At 43.5% G+C, this 13,891-nt stretch overlaps 1 protein-coding gene across 3 annotated transcripts in view; it reads right to left on the reverse strand.

The window, feature by feature from the left end:
• LOC124772611 (disks large 1 tumor suppressor protein) overlaps positions 1–13,891 on the reverse strand; it is a 921,529-nt gene that overhangs the window by 27,341 nt on the left and 880,297 nt on the right. For all 3 annotated transcript variants that reach the window (XM_047249337.1, XM_047249335.1, XM_047249336.1), the window contains one exon: positions 3,068–3,281. In XM_047249337.1, coding sequence (XP_047105293.1) covers positions 3,068–3,281 — 214 coding nt within the window. The remainder of the gene's footprint in view (positions 1–3,067; positions 3,282–13,891) is intronic.

A 13,891-nucleotide genomic window follows, 5' to 3' on the forward strand; every position in this document is an offset into this window, starting at 1 on the left:
CAGTTTCATTCATATACTACAAAAGGAAGCTAACTGCTATACAGTCTGGCCCAGGTGATGGGCCCTTATTAAGTGACTTACGTTGCTTTGCTGCACCAAGGGTTTCTACTTTTACATTAGTCATGCTGGCAGCTGTTCTTTGCAGGGAAGACCTCAGATCTATTGTTTGAAAGCTTTTGTGTTAGGATTTTGGGCTGTATCAATAAAATCATGATGTACTTTATTCCCATGATTTCAGAAAAAATTTTCAAGTTTGCAAGAATAGTGTGTGTCTGAGAATAAACTACACCTGAGAATGTTCTCACCTTGGATTAAAGGATAGGAGAAGTTGCTCAATGCGAAGAATGTTCTCCAATTTCATATGAATAAAACGGGCAACCTACTAGAGAATTTCTCATAAGTGCAGAACATTCTCCACTTTTAGAATGAGCTCTGCAGCACACATCAAGCTCAGTACGTTCCATTGAGGTTAAGTTTTACTGAAGTTTTTTTACTAAAACAGCAGAATTTATGTTGCTTAGAAGGCAAAAGAAGATATACATAGCCCAAAGGAATACTGAAGAGAGAAACTGTGGAAGTTTATACAGGTTTAGCAACAAAAATGTTATTTGACTGGTGAACCACATCCTTCCCGAAAATCATGAAAGAACAGGGGCATGACCTTTCAAACAAAGCAAAAAACGAAATGTTTTTGTGCTATTTAGCATATCCAGGTTGTAAGACTGGTGTAGGAGAAGATTTACATATACACCAAACAACTGTGCCATTGACATTTTCAGATGTTCATCATGCTATCCAAGAAGCACCTCTGTGGATCCGAATTTCCCAGAAACTTAGGAGAACTGGAAACAATAAAAGTTAAGTGGCAATCAAGGAAACAGTTTCCACATGCAGTGGGGGGTCCTTCATTTGCATGCACATACCAGTCATGAGAGATGCTGTACCACCACAGTTGAATTCAGCTGTATGTTTGGAGTGCATAGTTTACTTCTGTAAGTAGCTACACACCAAAATTATGTTGACAAAAGTTTTGAAATTTTAATAAAAAGGCCTCATGAGTAACTAATTCCAAATGAAGTTCATCTAAAACAAAATAAGTGCTGCTGCCACACTGAGGCTGTGTTTTCTGTATTGCTTTTGCTTGTTCTTCCAGTATTGGTTCATTGATTTAAGTTATGTCTTCTAACAGCACAAATCTTCTTTTTTGTTCTGTTAGAAACAAGGAAGTGGATCAGAAAAATTAGTAACTGGTTACTTACAAACCTAGCTAGCTGTTTCTCATAACGAATGCGTACGGGTGACAACTTAAGTACTTGATGCATGGGTGGACCATTGTGAGTCACGTTCAACCAAAATTATCTGGTGCTAGAAACCTCTGACATGGTTTCAGTTTGAATAAATAGAAATGTGATTTAGTTTTAAGGGGCGATGGTGATGAAAATCGAACGCTACTTAAAAGATGATTCAAATCCAGAATTTTTAAGATGCAACAATAAAGTTTGGTACCACACTTTACATGAAATTAACACATTTACTGTTAAGGTCCTTGGATTACTTACTTGTGCCTTTTTTATGCAATTTAAAAATTTTATTCTCAAAAAATAAATATACCATATTCTTAGAAATTGTTGAGGAGATTTGTGCAAAATTTTCTCTACTTAATCTCTTTGCAATTAGTAAGCTTCTATCAAATAGGAGAATTTTAATAATTTTTTAATTATAATTTTGTAAGCGTAATACAAAATTCATGCAAACCTCGAAGCACTTTGTCCCATATCTCAGCTTACACTAGAATTTCAAAATTTACTCTTGAGTCAACATTTATTTGGTTTATAGAACTAAGTAAGTGTGCAAGATTTCAGAATTGTAGCCTTCATAGATTCTGATGGAAAGGTATATGAATTTTGTAAAAAGAAGGATAATTTTCAAGAAATGGAATTTTAAAGTTCAACTTAACGATTTTCCTTATGTAACCTCTTCCGAAGGTCCCAGATTTGTACTCGGGGTCCTCTCTCCCTTCAATTCTTCTCTTTCGGTTTTAGTTTTCTGCCTTCGTTCCTTTACTACATCTTCAACTGACTTTTCACTGGCAGAGAGGCGCTGTAAATCTATTTTTCTCAAGATGTCTTGCGCGAAACTTCGTATCTTAAAGCCCATTCTCTCCAATATCTGTTCCCATCATTCAATACTAAAACTGCATCATAAGTTGCAATTATGACAACTGTAGTACATGAAAATGTGGTTTTAGGGCATCGCTTCCATATGAATGAATTTAGAGACTCATTTGCATTCTTTGTTTTGCCATGAACACACTTTTTTGTAAGTTCAGGATCTGCCAGAAACCTGTAACTGGGCTTTAAAAACATCCAGCATACAAGCTGGAAGCCTCTCCTTGTAAATGTAATCCACTTCACGGAGCTAGTACTTAAGTGTTGCTTCAAGAGGTGGGCTTGGCCGGAAGGTCACATTACACATTTAATTATTTTTCAGGCACTTGAGACACGATTTCATATCTTTGAAACTTTAGGACCTCTTTGTCCACGAGTTCTATTAATAAATAAAAATAAACTGGAAAATTGGCATTTTTTGCTCAATTTTATAAACGCCTCTACACCCCCCCCCCCCCAAAGATTTCCTTGGAATAAAAAGTTTCCCGAACGTCATAAATTCGATAACATCGTCAGAAAATGCATTTCCGTGAACTGCCTGTAATCGTCTTAATAATTTGTTAGGGAAAGTAAAACTAAAATCGAAACACAGTCCAACTCTTCGGGGACACAATGAGGCCAGTTCTGTTTGTGCGTTGAATAATTTGTCTGTCTGAGTGAGTTGAATGAAATTTGAGATTACGCATGTGTCCTGTACCGGACGTGGTACAAACACACACAGACAACCTTCTCGAGGAGGAGGTTAAGCAGTGAGAAGGAACTCGCTCATCATCAGGGAATATGGTTCGAAGGCTTTATTCGTACGAAATCGAGAACTTCCTCCGGAGGATGTTCTTATGCTCCGAGATTCTTCTACGGAGAATGAGTAGAAGGCAGCGCGTCCAGCGGTTGAGGCTCACCTTGAGGGCCTGCGCGGCCTCCTCGTGCGTGGCATTGCGCAAGTTGACGCCGTTGACGCTGAGGATCTGGTCCCCGCGCCGTAGCTCGCCGCTGAGGTCGGCCGGGCCGCCGGCCAGGATGAACGACACGAAGATTCCCTCGCCGTCCTCGCCGCCGACGATGTTGAAGCCCAGGCCACTCGCGCCCTTGTTCAGCACCACCGTGCGCACCTCCCTGCAAACACACACAGAAAAACCATCTCTCAGGTTTACGGTCCAGCCAGTAAATAGCGCTGCGTCCAACATGCTCGGGAAAAGATACAACACTGAGCCTGCGACTGATCTTACATGATAGGCCGAAGAAAGTAGCATCACGTTCACAGCATTTGTAGATTTTGAGAAAGTTTTTGACAGAGTTGACCAGAATACACTCTTTCTAGTTGCGTAAGGAGCAGGGAGCTAAAGGTTAACTACAATTTGTCCAGAAACCAGGCTACAGTTATAAGAGTTATATAAAATAGGAGCAGTAGTTGCAGGTCGGTTTAAGACACAAGTGACACAAGCCGACGTTTGTGGCGCCAAAGTGAGAGAAGTACCAGAGGCGCCACAATTGAAAGATTTCTATACAGCAGCGTTTCCCACATTGTATTCCGTGGAACACGTTTCGCAGAAAGCGATGATGATGATGATGATGAAGTTGGCCGCGCGGTTAGAGGCGTCATGTCACTGATAGTGCGGCCACTCCCGCCGGAGCGACTGCCACGGTCGCAGGTTCGAATCCTGCCTCGGGCATGGATGTGCGTGACGTCCTTAGGTTAGATAGGTTTAAGTAGTTCTCAGTTCTAGGCATCAAGGGATCACCAATTTAGTATTGGAGGGCAGCGTGGAGGGTAAAAATCGTAGAGGGAGACCAAGAGATGAATACACTAAGCAGATTCAGAAGGATGTAGGTTGCAGTAGGTACTGGGAGATGAAAAAGCTTGCACAGGATAGAGTAGCATGGAGAGCTGCATCAAACCAGTCTCAGGACTGAAGACCACAACAACAACAACAAGTTCTAGGGACTGATGACCACAGATGTTAAGTCCCATAGTGCTCAGAGCCATTTGAACCATTTGAACTCCCGCCGGAGGTTCGAGATCTCCCTAGGGCATGGATGTGCGCGCGCGCGCGTTTGTGTGTGTGTGTGTGTGTGTGTGTGTGTGTGTGTGTGTGTGTGTGTGTGTGTGTTTTTCTTAGTATACGTTAGTTTAAGTAGTGTGTAAGTCTAGGGACCGATGACCTGAGCAGTTTGCTCCCTTAGGAATTCACACACATTTGATATATCATAATACTAATGATGAAACAGTCCATCACCGACAAGCAGAGAAATAATCGTCGGCGAAGCGAGCAACGAAATGGAACCTCACGAACTGTAATTACTGCACTTCTTTCACTTGAAAACTATTCACAAATGAAAGGTCAATCGCAAAATTTCAACCCGCGTCACTACTCCAGGGACATTTGACAACGTATAGTTGTACTAGCTGAAACCGGCTTAACTTTTAATTATCGATAGTAATTAATCCTCGAATAATACATGGCATCTCATCCACAGCATCGCACAAGGGCTACGTAATTATTTAATACAGGTAATCGGAATTTGCGAAATTCATTATTCATTGCACTCCAGTCATATGTGATTCATGCGTCTATAATGTATCGCATGTCTGCATTATGTCAGTGCATAGTATTCAACTGCTAGTATCGTAGGAATGAACATCTACACCCCTACGTGTGTGATTTTATTCCAGATTTTGTATATATCCCGTTAATGACTGTGGTTTCTGTTGTTAACAGCATTGTAGTTGCCGCCGTCATTATCGTACATGCGGTACTGCATTTGTCTTATGCTGAAGCTTACCTCTATTAAGAAGCTGTGGGAGAGTAGTTGAGATATTTGTGGGTCTTGATACCGTAGCCGGTGCTCGTACAGATAATTTAGATTTGCCCGCGGTATATCGTATCCACTATCTGATTAGAGGGGTACCAACACCTATCAGTGGACATTAATAAGTCGTGTTTCCAACCTACGCCTTCTGACGACTTGAACTGTGCTGGGGACACTTCTGAATGTCTGTTGAGGAACGGTACCCCCTTCTTCCTCAAGACCCCAAACCAAAAAAGGTAGTGATGTTGGATCCTGGAGGTCTGTGTCTGGAGTAAAATAGACGTTCTAACTCATCCGAATGGTGTTCCATTGGGTTCAGGTCGGGACTCTGGGCACGCCAGTCCATTTCAGGAATGTTATTGTCCACAAACCACTGCATTACAGGTGCTACTTTAAGACAAGGTGCATTGGCATGATGATACAGAGAACCACCATCTCCGAGGTGTTCCTCTACTGTACGCAGTACAATAAAATGTTTTGAGGTCCTTCCACATTTACCTTTTTCTGCAGCGCAATAAGGGGACCACAACCTAACCCCGAAAACACCTCTGTACCGTGACATTACGTTCTCCGTACTTCATTGCTGGCATTATTCATGGCTGCAGATAACATGCTCCCGGGCGCTGGTCAAATCTAAACCATTCCATCTCATTGCCACTGGGCATAGCGTGAGTCATCACTCCAAACCACGGGTTTCGAGTCATCCACTGTCCACTGGCGACACACTTTACATCACTTCAGGTGTCGCTTAGCACTTACGACAGAGAAGTGCGGCTTATGAGTAGCTCCTCTACAACTGTACTTCATTCTTTTTAACTCCCTACGCACATTGTGCTGGCTGGACTGTTGGTAGCGCTTTGGAACTCAGTAGTGATTCTTTCCGCAGATTAATGTGATTTTCACAACCACCCTCTGCAATGCTCTACGGTCCCTGTTCGTCAATACATGAATCCTCCCTGGTCTCTGTTTAGCTGTGCTTGTTCCTTCCCGTTTCTATTTCACAGTCACATCAACAACAGTCGACTCGAGCAATTTTAGTAGGGTTGACAAATGTCCCTGATCGATTGTTAATCACGTGACATCCATTGACTAGTCCACGTTCGAAGTCATTTGAGCTCTCCTAACCGACAAATTCTGCTGTTACTGCTTCTACAGAGACAACAGAATACTTACCACCTCTCGTGGGACCTATAGGTCAGTTCTGCATTGCATAGGATCAGGTAGTGTACGTTTCTCAACAGATGTTCGTGATATCCGGAGAACATATAACTACGTCAACGCATTTCGTAAGTGTGTGTTCGTGAGAGACAATGCACGAGTATTTAAGCAAGCTAAGCGGCCAGAGCGCACAGCAGAATAATTTTTTGGATGTTTGTTTATCGCCTCGCAATACAGCTCGCTCTGTATAGGCCGCAGCATGAATCACTCTGTATAGGCCGCAGCATGAATGTGGGTATTTCCCCCCCTCCCTCCCCCCCCCCCCCCCAAGGAGATTTATGTTTCATTAGGCTTCAGTAATTAGATCCACGTAACTGCTGGCTTGCCATGTATGCGCGCTGCTGTGACAGACGTGATCGGCCCAAATGAATGCCGACGCAACACAGCAAACAAAGCTGACGCGCGTAATCAGTGCGCGATGTCAGTCCGAGCAACTTTCCCGCCGAAGAAATTTCTCCCTGTGTAAGCGCACCTGGTCTCGGAGAGACCGTAGTCACAATATCGACCCACATGGCTTCTAGAAAAAGAAACGATTATCAGGCAACAAACTGGAGTTGTACTTCATCAGAAAAAGATTCGGTAAATCATTTGTGTAGAATGCTTTTCCATAATGTGTAACCGATCTTTTAAGCCTCCCTAAAGCAAGACATAAAATTAGTAAAACAGAAATGTTTATAAATTATTCCGAACAGAAAATGTAACACATGAGTTTGCATGAGAAAGAGAAGAAAAATAATTTTAAAACTAATAAGAGTAACATTATTTAAAAACAAAGAGTTCTGCATGTTTTATGTAAGCTCTGTACTAACAGTATACAAACGAAAACTTACAACGTTCGTGAGCTGCTTCTTGTTCGCACGTGTTCACTATATGACTTGTCTTGTTGGTTCAGTTGCGGTACGGTTCATGTAAGTGTGGATTTTTCTTAAAGTGTAAAATATATGTATAAAAAGAACTTCGAATTATTCTTTCACGAAAATTAGACACCTATGTATGACGCTGAGATGTTCATTTTTCATGCACTTAAAGCTGACTTGCCTTATCGTTGCATATGAAAAAGGAGACTGAAATTACTAAGACATTTTAAGTGAGAAAGGTAACGTTTTCGTGCAAATAAAAAATTATAGAATTTCTAACTCTAAACCCTTTTACTGATGTCCAAAAAATAGTTAACGCAATAGTATTCGATCAGAGACTGCTATTCTCGCAGTCAAGCCAACAAGAATATGTACGCTCTTTGGTCTGGCTCGCGGCAGATTTCAACGCTATTTTTTAACTTTAATTTGCTTCGCTGTGGGTCGGTGGTACTGACATATGGGGGGGGGGAGACTTTTCATAAACGAGTGAGTAATAAATTAACAAAAAAGACGATTAAACATAGACGCTCTCTTTTTTCATGAGGTTTCTCCATACGTAGCACTATATTGCAATACAGGAAAGTTTTACGCAACCACCCAGATCACGTCGTAACAACACTGAATAAATTCCGACAATCCGAGGTAAGCTCATAAGGCCTGTGAAAGCCAGAGACCGTCACCGGAGTTGAGTTGTCAGCACGGCTGACTGCCATCCACAGGGCCCGAGTTCGATTCCCGGTAATGTCAGGGATTTTTCCTTGGTGGAAGGACTGGAACGGGATGCACTCAGCCTCGTGGTAAGACTGAGGAGCTACTTGAGTAGTGCGGCTACAAGTCACTTACAACGACCGAGAGATGTGTGTGCTGACCTACGTCCCTTCATACTGCATCAATGACGCCATTGGCAAAGGATGACACGGCGGTCGGTCGGTATCTATGGACCCGCCAGGGCCTGTAGATGCAGTTTAGTTTGTGGAAGATCTCGTGGTTATGATGTACCGGGTAGCCAAAAGTTTTGGGACGGCATTGGATGTGAGGATTATAGCGAATTGCTCCTCCGCAAACAGTCAGAAATGTAATAAAACTTGAAGGAATGGGCTCTACCATGTGTTGGAATCGTTCTGGAGAAATACTGGTCCAGTCATCTTGCAGTTCTACCCAGAATAATTGTTCTTGTGTAGTTGGTTTGGAGTTCATTGAGCGTACACGGGAATCGACAGGCTTCTATGGACTCTTCATTGGGTCAAGATCGGGTTGCCTGTGGGGCCAAGCCATGGTCATGATGTCACTGCAGTGTCAATAAAGCTACCTGCGTGCAATCAAAGAGCAGGGAAATGTCGTATCGTCCTGTTGAAACATCTCTACCGGCCTACTCTAATGACAGAAAGGGATGCAGATGGTCTGCAACAATGCCCTTGTAATACCCAACTGTCATTGGTTCAAATGGTTCAAATGGCTCTGAGCACTATGGGACTTAACTTCCGAGGTCACCAGTCCCCTAGAACTACTTAAACATAACTAACCTAAGGACATCACACACATCCATGCCCGAGGCGGGATTCGAACCTGCGACTGCAGTACTCGCGCGTTTCCAGACTGTAGCGCCTAGAACCGCTCGGCCACTCCGGCCGGCCTGTCATTGGTTTCTGCAGCCGGACAATGAGGCCTGATTCCGACCATATGATCACAGCCCAGACCATAACTGAACCGCCACCTGCAGGGACCCACACTTGCTGACACGCAGACTGCATAGTTTCATAGGGCATACGTCGCACACTCGTAACTGAAACCGGGATTCACAGAACCTTGCTACACACCGCCACTGTTCGACAGTCCACTGACGATGTTCCCGGCGACATGCCAATGCCGATCCTTGAGCCCTGTGTCGAAGTGTCAGCAAAGGGACATCAATCGGTCATCGGGAACTGAAGCTTATGCAGTCCATTTGTATTAGCAGTCATGGTAGAAATGACTTCCTATCCCCCCCCCCCCCACACACACACACACAATTTTCAAATTAGCGACGCTCTGACTTCCAGTCGATCGTTGCTCTCCCTGTGTGGCTCTGCAGAGGCGAGGTCACAGTCGTTCGTCAAACACTTATGATGGCTCTGTGCGGAAGCCTACGCAATTGGAAGTCTTGTCTCTGCGATGCTGACGATCCACACCAGACACTTAACCTCGCAAACCCGAAATCTAGCGTCATCTTCGACATACGCAGTTTTCCGAAATTCCTTCACCAGGGAAGACGAATGGAATATTTCAGAATTTGAAACACGAACAGCTGCTAGCATGAGTTTCTTAGAAGTAGATACCTTAGGGGATGCGAAGCAACTCAAATCGCTTGATACGGGCAAGTCTTCAGGTCCAGATTGTATACCGATTAGGTTCCTTTCAGATTACGCTGATACAATAGCTCCCTACTTAGCATACATATACAACCGCTCGCTCACCGATAGATCTGTACCTACAGATTGGAAAATTGCGCAGGTCGCACCAGTGTTTAAGAAGGGTAGTAGGAGTAATCTATCGAACTACAGACCTATATCATTGATGTCGGTTTGCAGTAGGGTTTTGGAGCATATACTGTATTCAAACATTATGAATCACCTCGAAGGGAACGATCTATTGATACGTAATCAGCATGGCTTCAGAAACATCGTTCTTGTGCAACGCAGCTAGCTCTTTATTCGCACGAAGTAATGGCCGCTTTCGACAGGGGATCTCAAGTTGATTCCGTATTTCTAGATTTCCGGAAAGCTTTCGACACCGTTCCTCACAAGCGACTTCTAATCAAGCTGCGTGCCTACGGGGTATCGTCTCAGTTGTGCGACTGGATTCGTGATTTCCTGTCAGGAAGGTCGCAGTTCGTAGTAATAGACGGCAAATCATCGAGTAAAACTGAAGTGATATCAGGTGTTCCTCAGGGAAGCGTCCTGGGACCTCTGCTGTTCCTGATCTGTATAAATGACCTGGGTGACAATCTGAGCAGTTCCCTTAGGTTGTTCGCAGATGATGCTGTAATTTACCGTCTAGTAAGGTCATCCGAAGACCAGTATCAGTTGCAAAGCGATTTAGAAAAGATAGCTGTATGGTGTGGCAGGTGGCAGTTGACGCTAAATAACGAAAAGTGTGAGGTGATCCACATGAGTTCCAAAAGAAATCCGTTGGAATTCGATTAGTCGATAAATAGTACAATTCTCAAGGCTGTCAATTCAACTAAGTACCTGGTTGTTAAAATTACGGACAACTTCAGTTGGAAAGACCACATAAATAATATTGTGGGGAAGGCGAGCCAAAGGTTGCGTTTCATTGACAGGACACTTAGAAGATGCAACAAATCCACTAAAGAGACAGCTTACATTACACTCGTTCGTCCTCTGTTAGAATATTGCTGCGCGGTGTGGGGTCCTCACCAGGTGGGATTGACGGAGGACATCGAAAGGGTGCAAAAAAAGGGCAGCTCATTTTGTATTATCACGTAATAGGGGAGAGAGCGTGGCAGATATGATACGCGAGTTGGGATGGAAGTCATTAAAGCAGAGACGTTTTTCGTCGCGGCGAGATCTATTTACGAAATTTCGGTCACCAACTTTCTCTTCCGAATGCGAAAATATTTTGTTGAGCCCAACCTACATAGGTAGGAATGATCATCAAAATAAAATAAGAGAAATCAGAGCTCGAACAGAAAGGTTTAGGTGTTCGTTTTTCCCGCGCGTTGTTCGGGAGTGGAATGGTAGAGAGATAGTATGATTGTGGTTCGATGAACCGTCTGCCAAGCACTTAAATGTGAATTGCAGAGTAATCATGCACATGTAGATACCGTAATACACGCGTTTTTCGCTGATTATCGTCCGTCATTCGGCGTCAATTAACTTGTGAGATGCTGTTATGTTCTTAAATGCGTGTCTATAACTACACACGGCTTGAGTTTAACTGGTTAGTTATCTGCAATACAGGTGTGTCCGGCACTTTCAGTTGTACCCTCAGTTTCATTTTGAGTTCTAGCTTTCCGAATAATGTTCATGATGATAAATGTAAATCAAGAGACCTGCAAGTTTTTTGTGTGACTGCTGCTGTGTTGCTTCTTTAATTTTTTCCGATAAACGGATTGAAGATTAAAATGATAAAGAATGTAGCAACCAGTCGCGGAAACAAACTATTTATCTTGTTGCAAATCGATTTCGACTGCCATCAGTCATTATCGGTGCATTTTTCTAAGCGATACATGCTGTATGTAGAAGTACTGCTTTGGTAGATTTCTATCATGAAGGGAACCTTATGGAGCCCAACATTCAAAAGGATTGAAGATTGTTTATTTTCTTTACTACACACTCACGACTCATGTCTGGTTCCACAAGTTTTGTTTTTCTCTTAAAACATATTACGTGGCCGCTTTTAAAATTTTGTATTTATTTCGTTTTGTACGATTAGAATATGAACTACATTCCATATGGCAGACAAATGGCATGCCTGAAATGCGCGGTTGTCTCCAGTATTCGAGCACTTCATCGCCTGTAAATGACATCGTTCATAGTGAACTGCGCAGTTAACTGGAATATGTATAGGTAGCTTAGAGCCCGTTTTAAATGGGCCATTTCCTGGTCAAAATCGGCTACTCGTCATGAGTGCGCGTCACATACTTGTGCGTAAATCAGCCACACACCGCGTAGTGGGACAGCGAGTGTGCAATTGTAGTATCTTGAGTACGCTGCAGTTCGCGCATGGGCACGAACAAGGGACGGTGACGTCATATGCTGACATCGTAGGCTAACCTGTTCCGGTTGAGCTTACACCAACATTATTACAGTTACGGATGTTGTGCTTGTGGGTCTCCTTTGTCTTCATTTTTTTGTTTGCTTGTTTTCATAACATACTGTAAACGTTGCACTAGGGTCTGATATTTTTCCTACTATTGTTCTCACGCAAGAGAAAATAAAAGGATATTTGTATTTTAAAATACCCGGACAAAAGAAAGCCTGCGCTCTGCACCAATAACGACGCAAATACATTAACGTCCCTTAATGAAAATTGTTCAACAGTGAAAAAGTGAGCTCTATTTAACGAGAAAATAATTTTCAACGTTATTTGGCTCTTACAGAGGAAAAAAAAACGTTAAAGTAAAAAGGCGCTATTTACTGCAATCTAAATATTATTTGACGTGTTTGTAAATATATTTTTTTAGAATACAGAAATGTAGATGTTTGGCTGGCACGTTCTTTATTTTTTCAATTCTCCGGAGTGTAGAGAATTTACCACACAATCTTTTGTCAGGAATATCCGCTACGAATTTTGGTTTGGTCCGTAACAAACGATGAACGAAGTTAAGCACTGTCGTGCGTGGCCAGTACTTGGATGGGTGACCGTTCGGGTACGCCGCGTGCTGTCGACAACATTTTCCCTTTGCCTTGCCCTTCTTTGCCTTGACGGCAGAGGGAACACGAGGAATGGTGACGTTAAGCCCCTGATCACCAGCCTTAGGGTCGAACTCTTGGATTAAACTGCAAACCTCTTCGGAGTGTTTCATGCGGCACTATTGATTGTGATCCGTCCGTAGGATGGGGATGTTAAGCTTGGCTATTCGAGATGAGTAGGCTACGTGCCGGCACTGGGTCCAAAAAAATGGCTCTGAGCACTATGGGACTTAACATCTGAGGTCATCAGTCCCTAAGAACTTAGAACTACTTAAAACGAACTAACCTAAGGACATCACACACATCCATCCATGCCCGAGGTAGGATTCGAACCTGCGACCGTAGCGGTCACGCGCTTCCAGACTAAAGCGCCTAGAACCGCTGGGCCACACCGGCCTGCCGGCACTCAGTTTCACCATCTCCCTGGTATCATCATCTCCATCACGAACGTGACATTTCACTCCATACACTCATTCATATTACCGTCACGTACACTTAATAGCTACACTTGCCCACATAACCCTCATACTTCGCGAAGAAAAGGTGCCTGCGGGAACTTAAGACAGGAAAAAACCTTTCTAGTTAAGCGGCAGAATCTTTCCTTCGAGGTCATGCGACTTTTTACACTGGGGTGACTAAAGTAATCAGATAGCGACATCCAAATATACAGATGGAGGTAGTATCGCGAACATAACATGTAAAAGGGCAATGCATTGACCGAGCTCTCATTTGTACACAAGTGATTCACGTGAAACCGTTTCCCACGTGATTGTGCCGGCACGACGGGAATTAACAGACTTTGAACGCGGAATGTTAGTTGGAGCTAGACACATGGGGCATTCCATTTCGCAGACCGTTGGGGAATTAAATGTTCCGAGATCCACAGTGTCAAGATTGTGCCGAGAATACCAAATTTCAGGCGTTACCCCTTACCATGGACGATGCAGTAGCCGAAGGCTCTCACTTGACGACCGAGAGCAGCGGCGTGTGTGTAGAGTTGTCAGAGCTAATAGACAAGCAACGCTGAGTGAAATAACCTCAGAAATCAATGTGGAACGCACGACGATCGTATCCGTTGGGACTGTATGGCGATATTTGGCGTTAATAGGCTATGGCAGCAGAGGACCAACACCGAGTGCCTTTGCTAACAGCATGACATCGCCTGCAGCGCCTCTCCTGAGCCACATCAGTTGGACCTAAGACGACTGGAAAACCGTAGCCTGGTCAGATGAGCCTTGATTTCATTTGGTAAGAGCTGATGGTAGGGTTCGAGCGTGACGCATACCACACGAAGCCATGTATCCATGCTGTCACCAAGGCACTTTGCAAGCTGTTGGTGGCTCCATAACGACGTGGGGTGTGTGTACATGGAATGGACAGGGCCCTCTGGTCCAACTAAACCAATCCTTTACTTCAAATTGTTATG

This window comes from Schistocerca piceifrons, chromosome 2, assembly GCF_021461385.2.
Source record: "Schistocerca piceifrons isolate TAMUIC-IGC-003096 chromosome 2, iqSchPice1.1, whole genome shotgun sequence".
Taxonomy (NCBI): Eukaryota; Metazoa; Arthropoda; class Insecta; order Orthoptera; family Acrididae; genus Schistocerca; species Schistocerca piceifrons.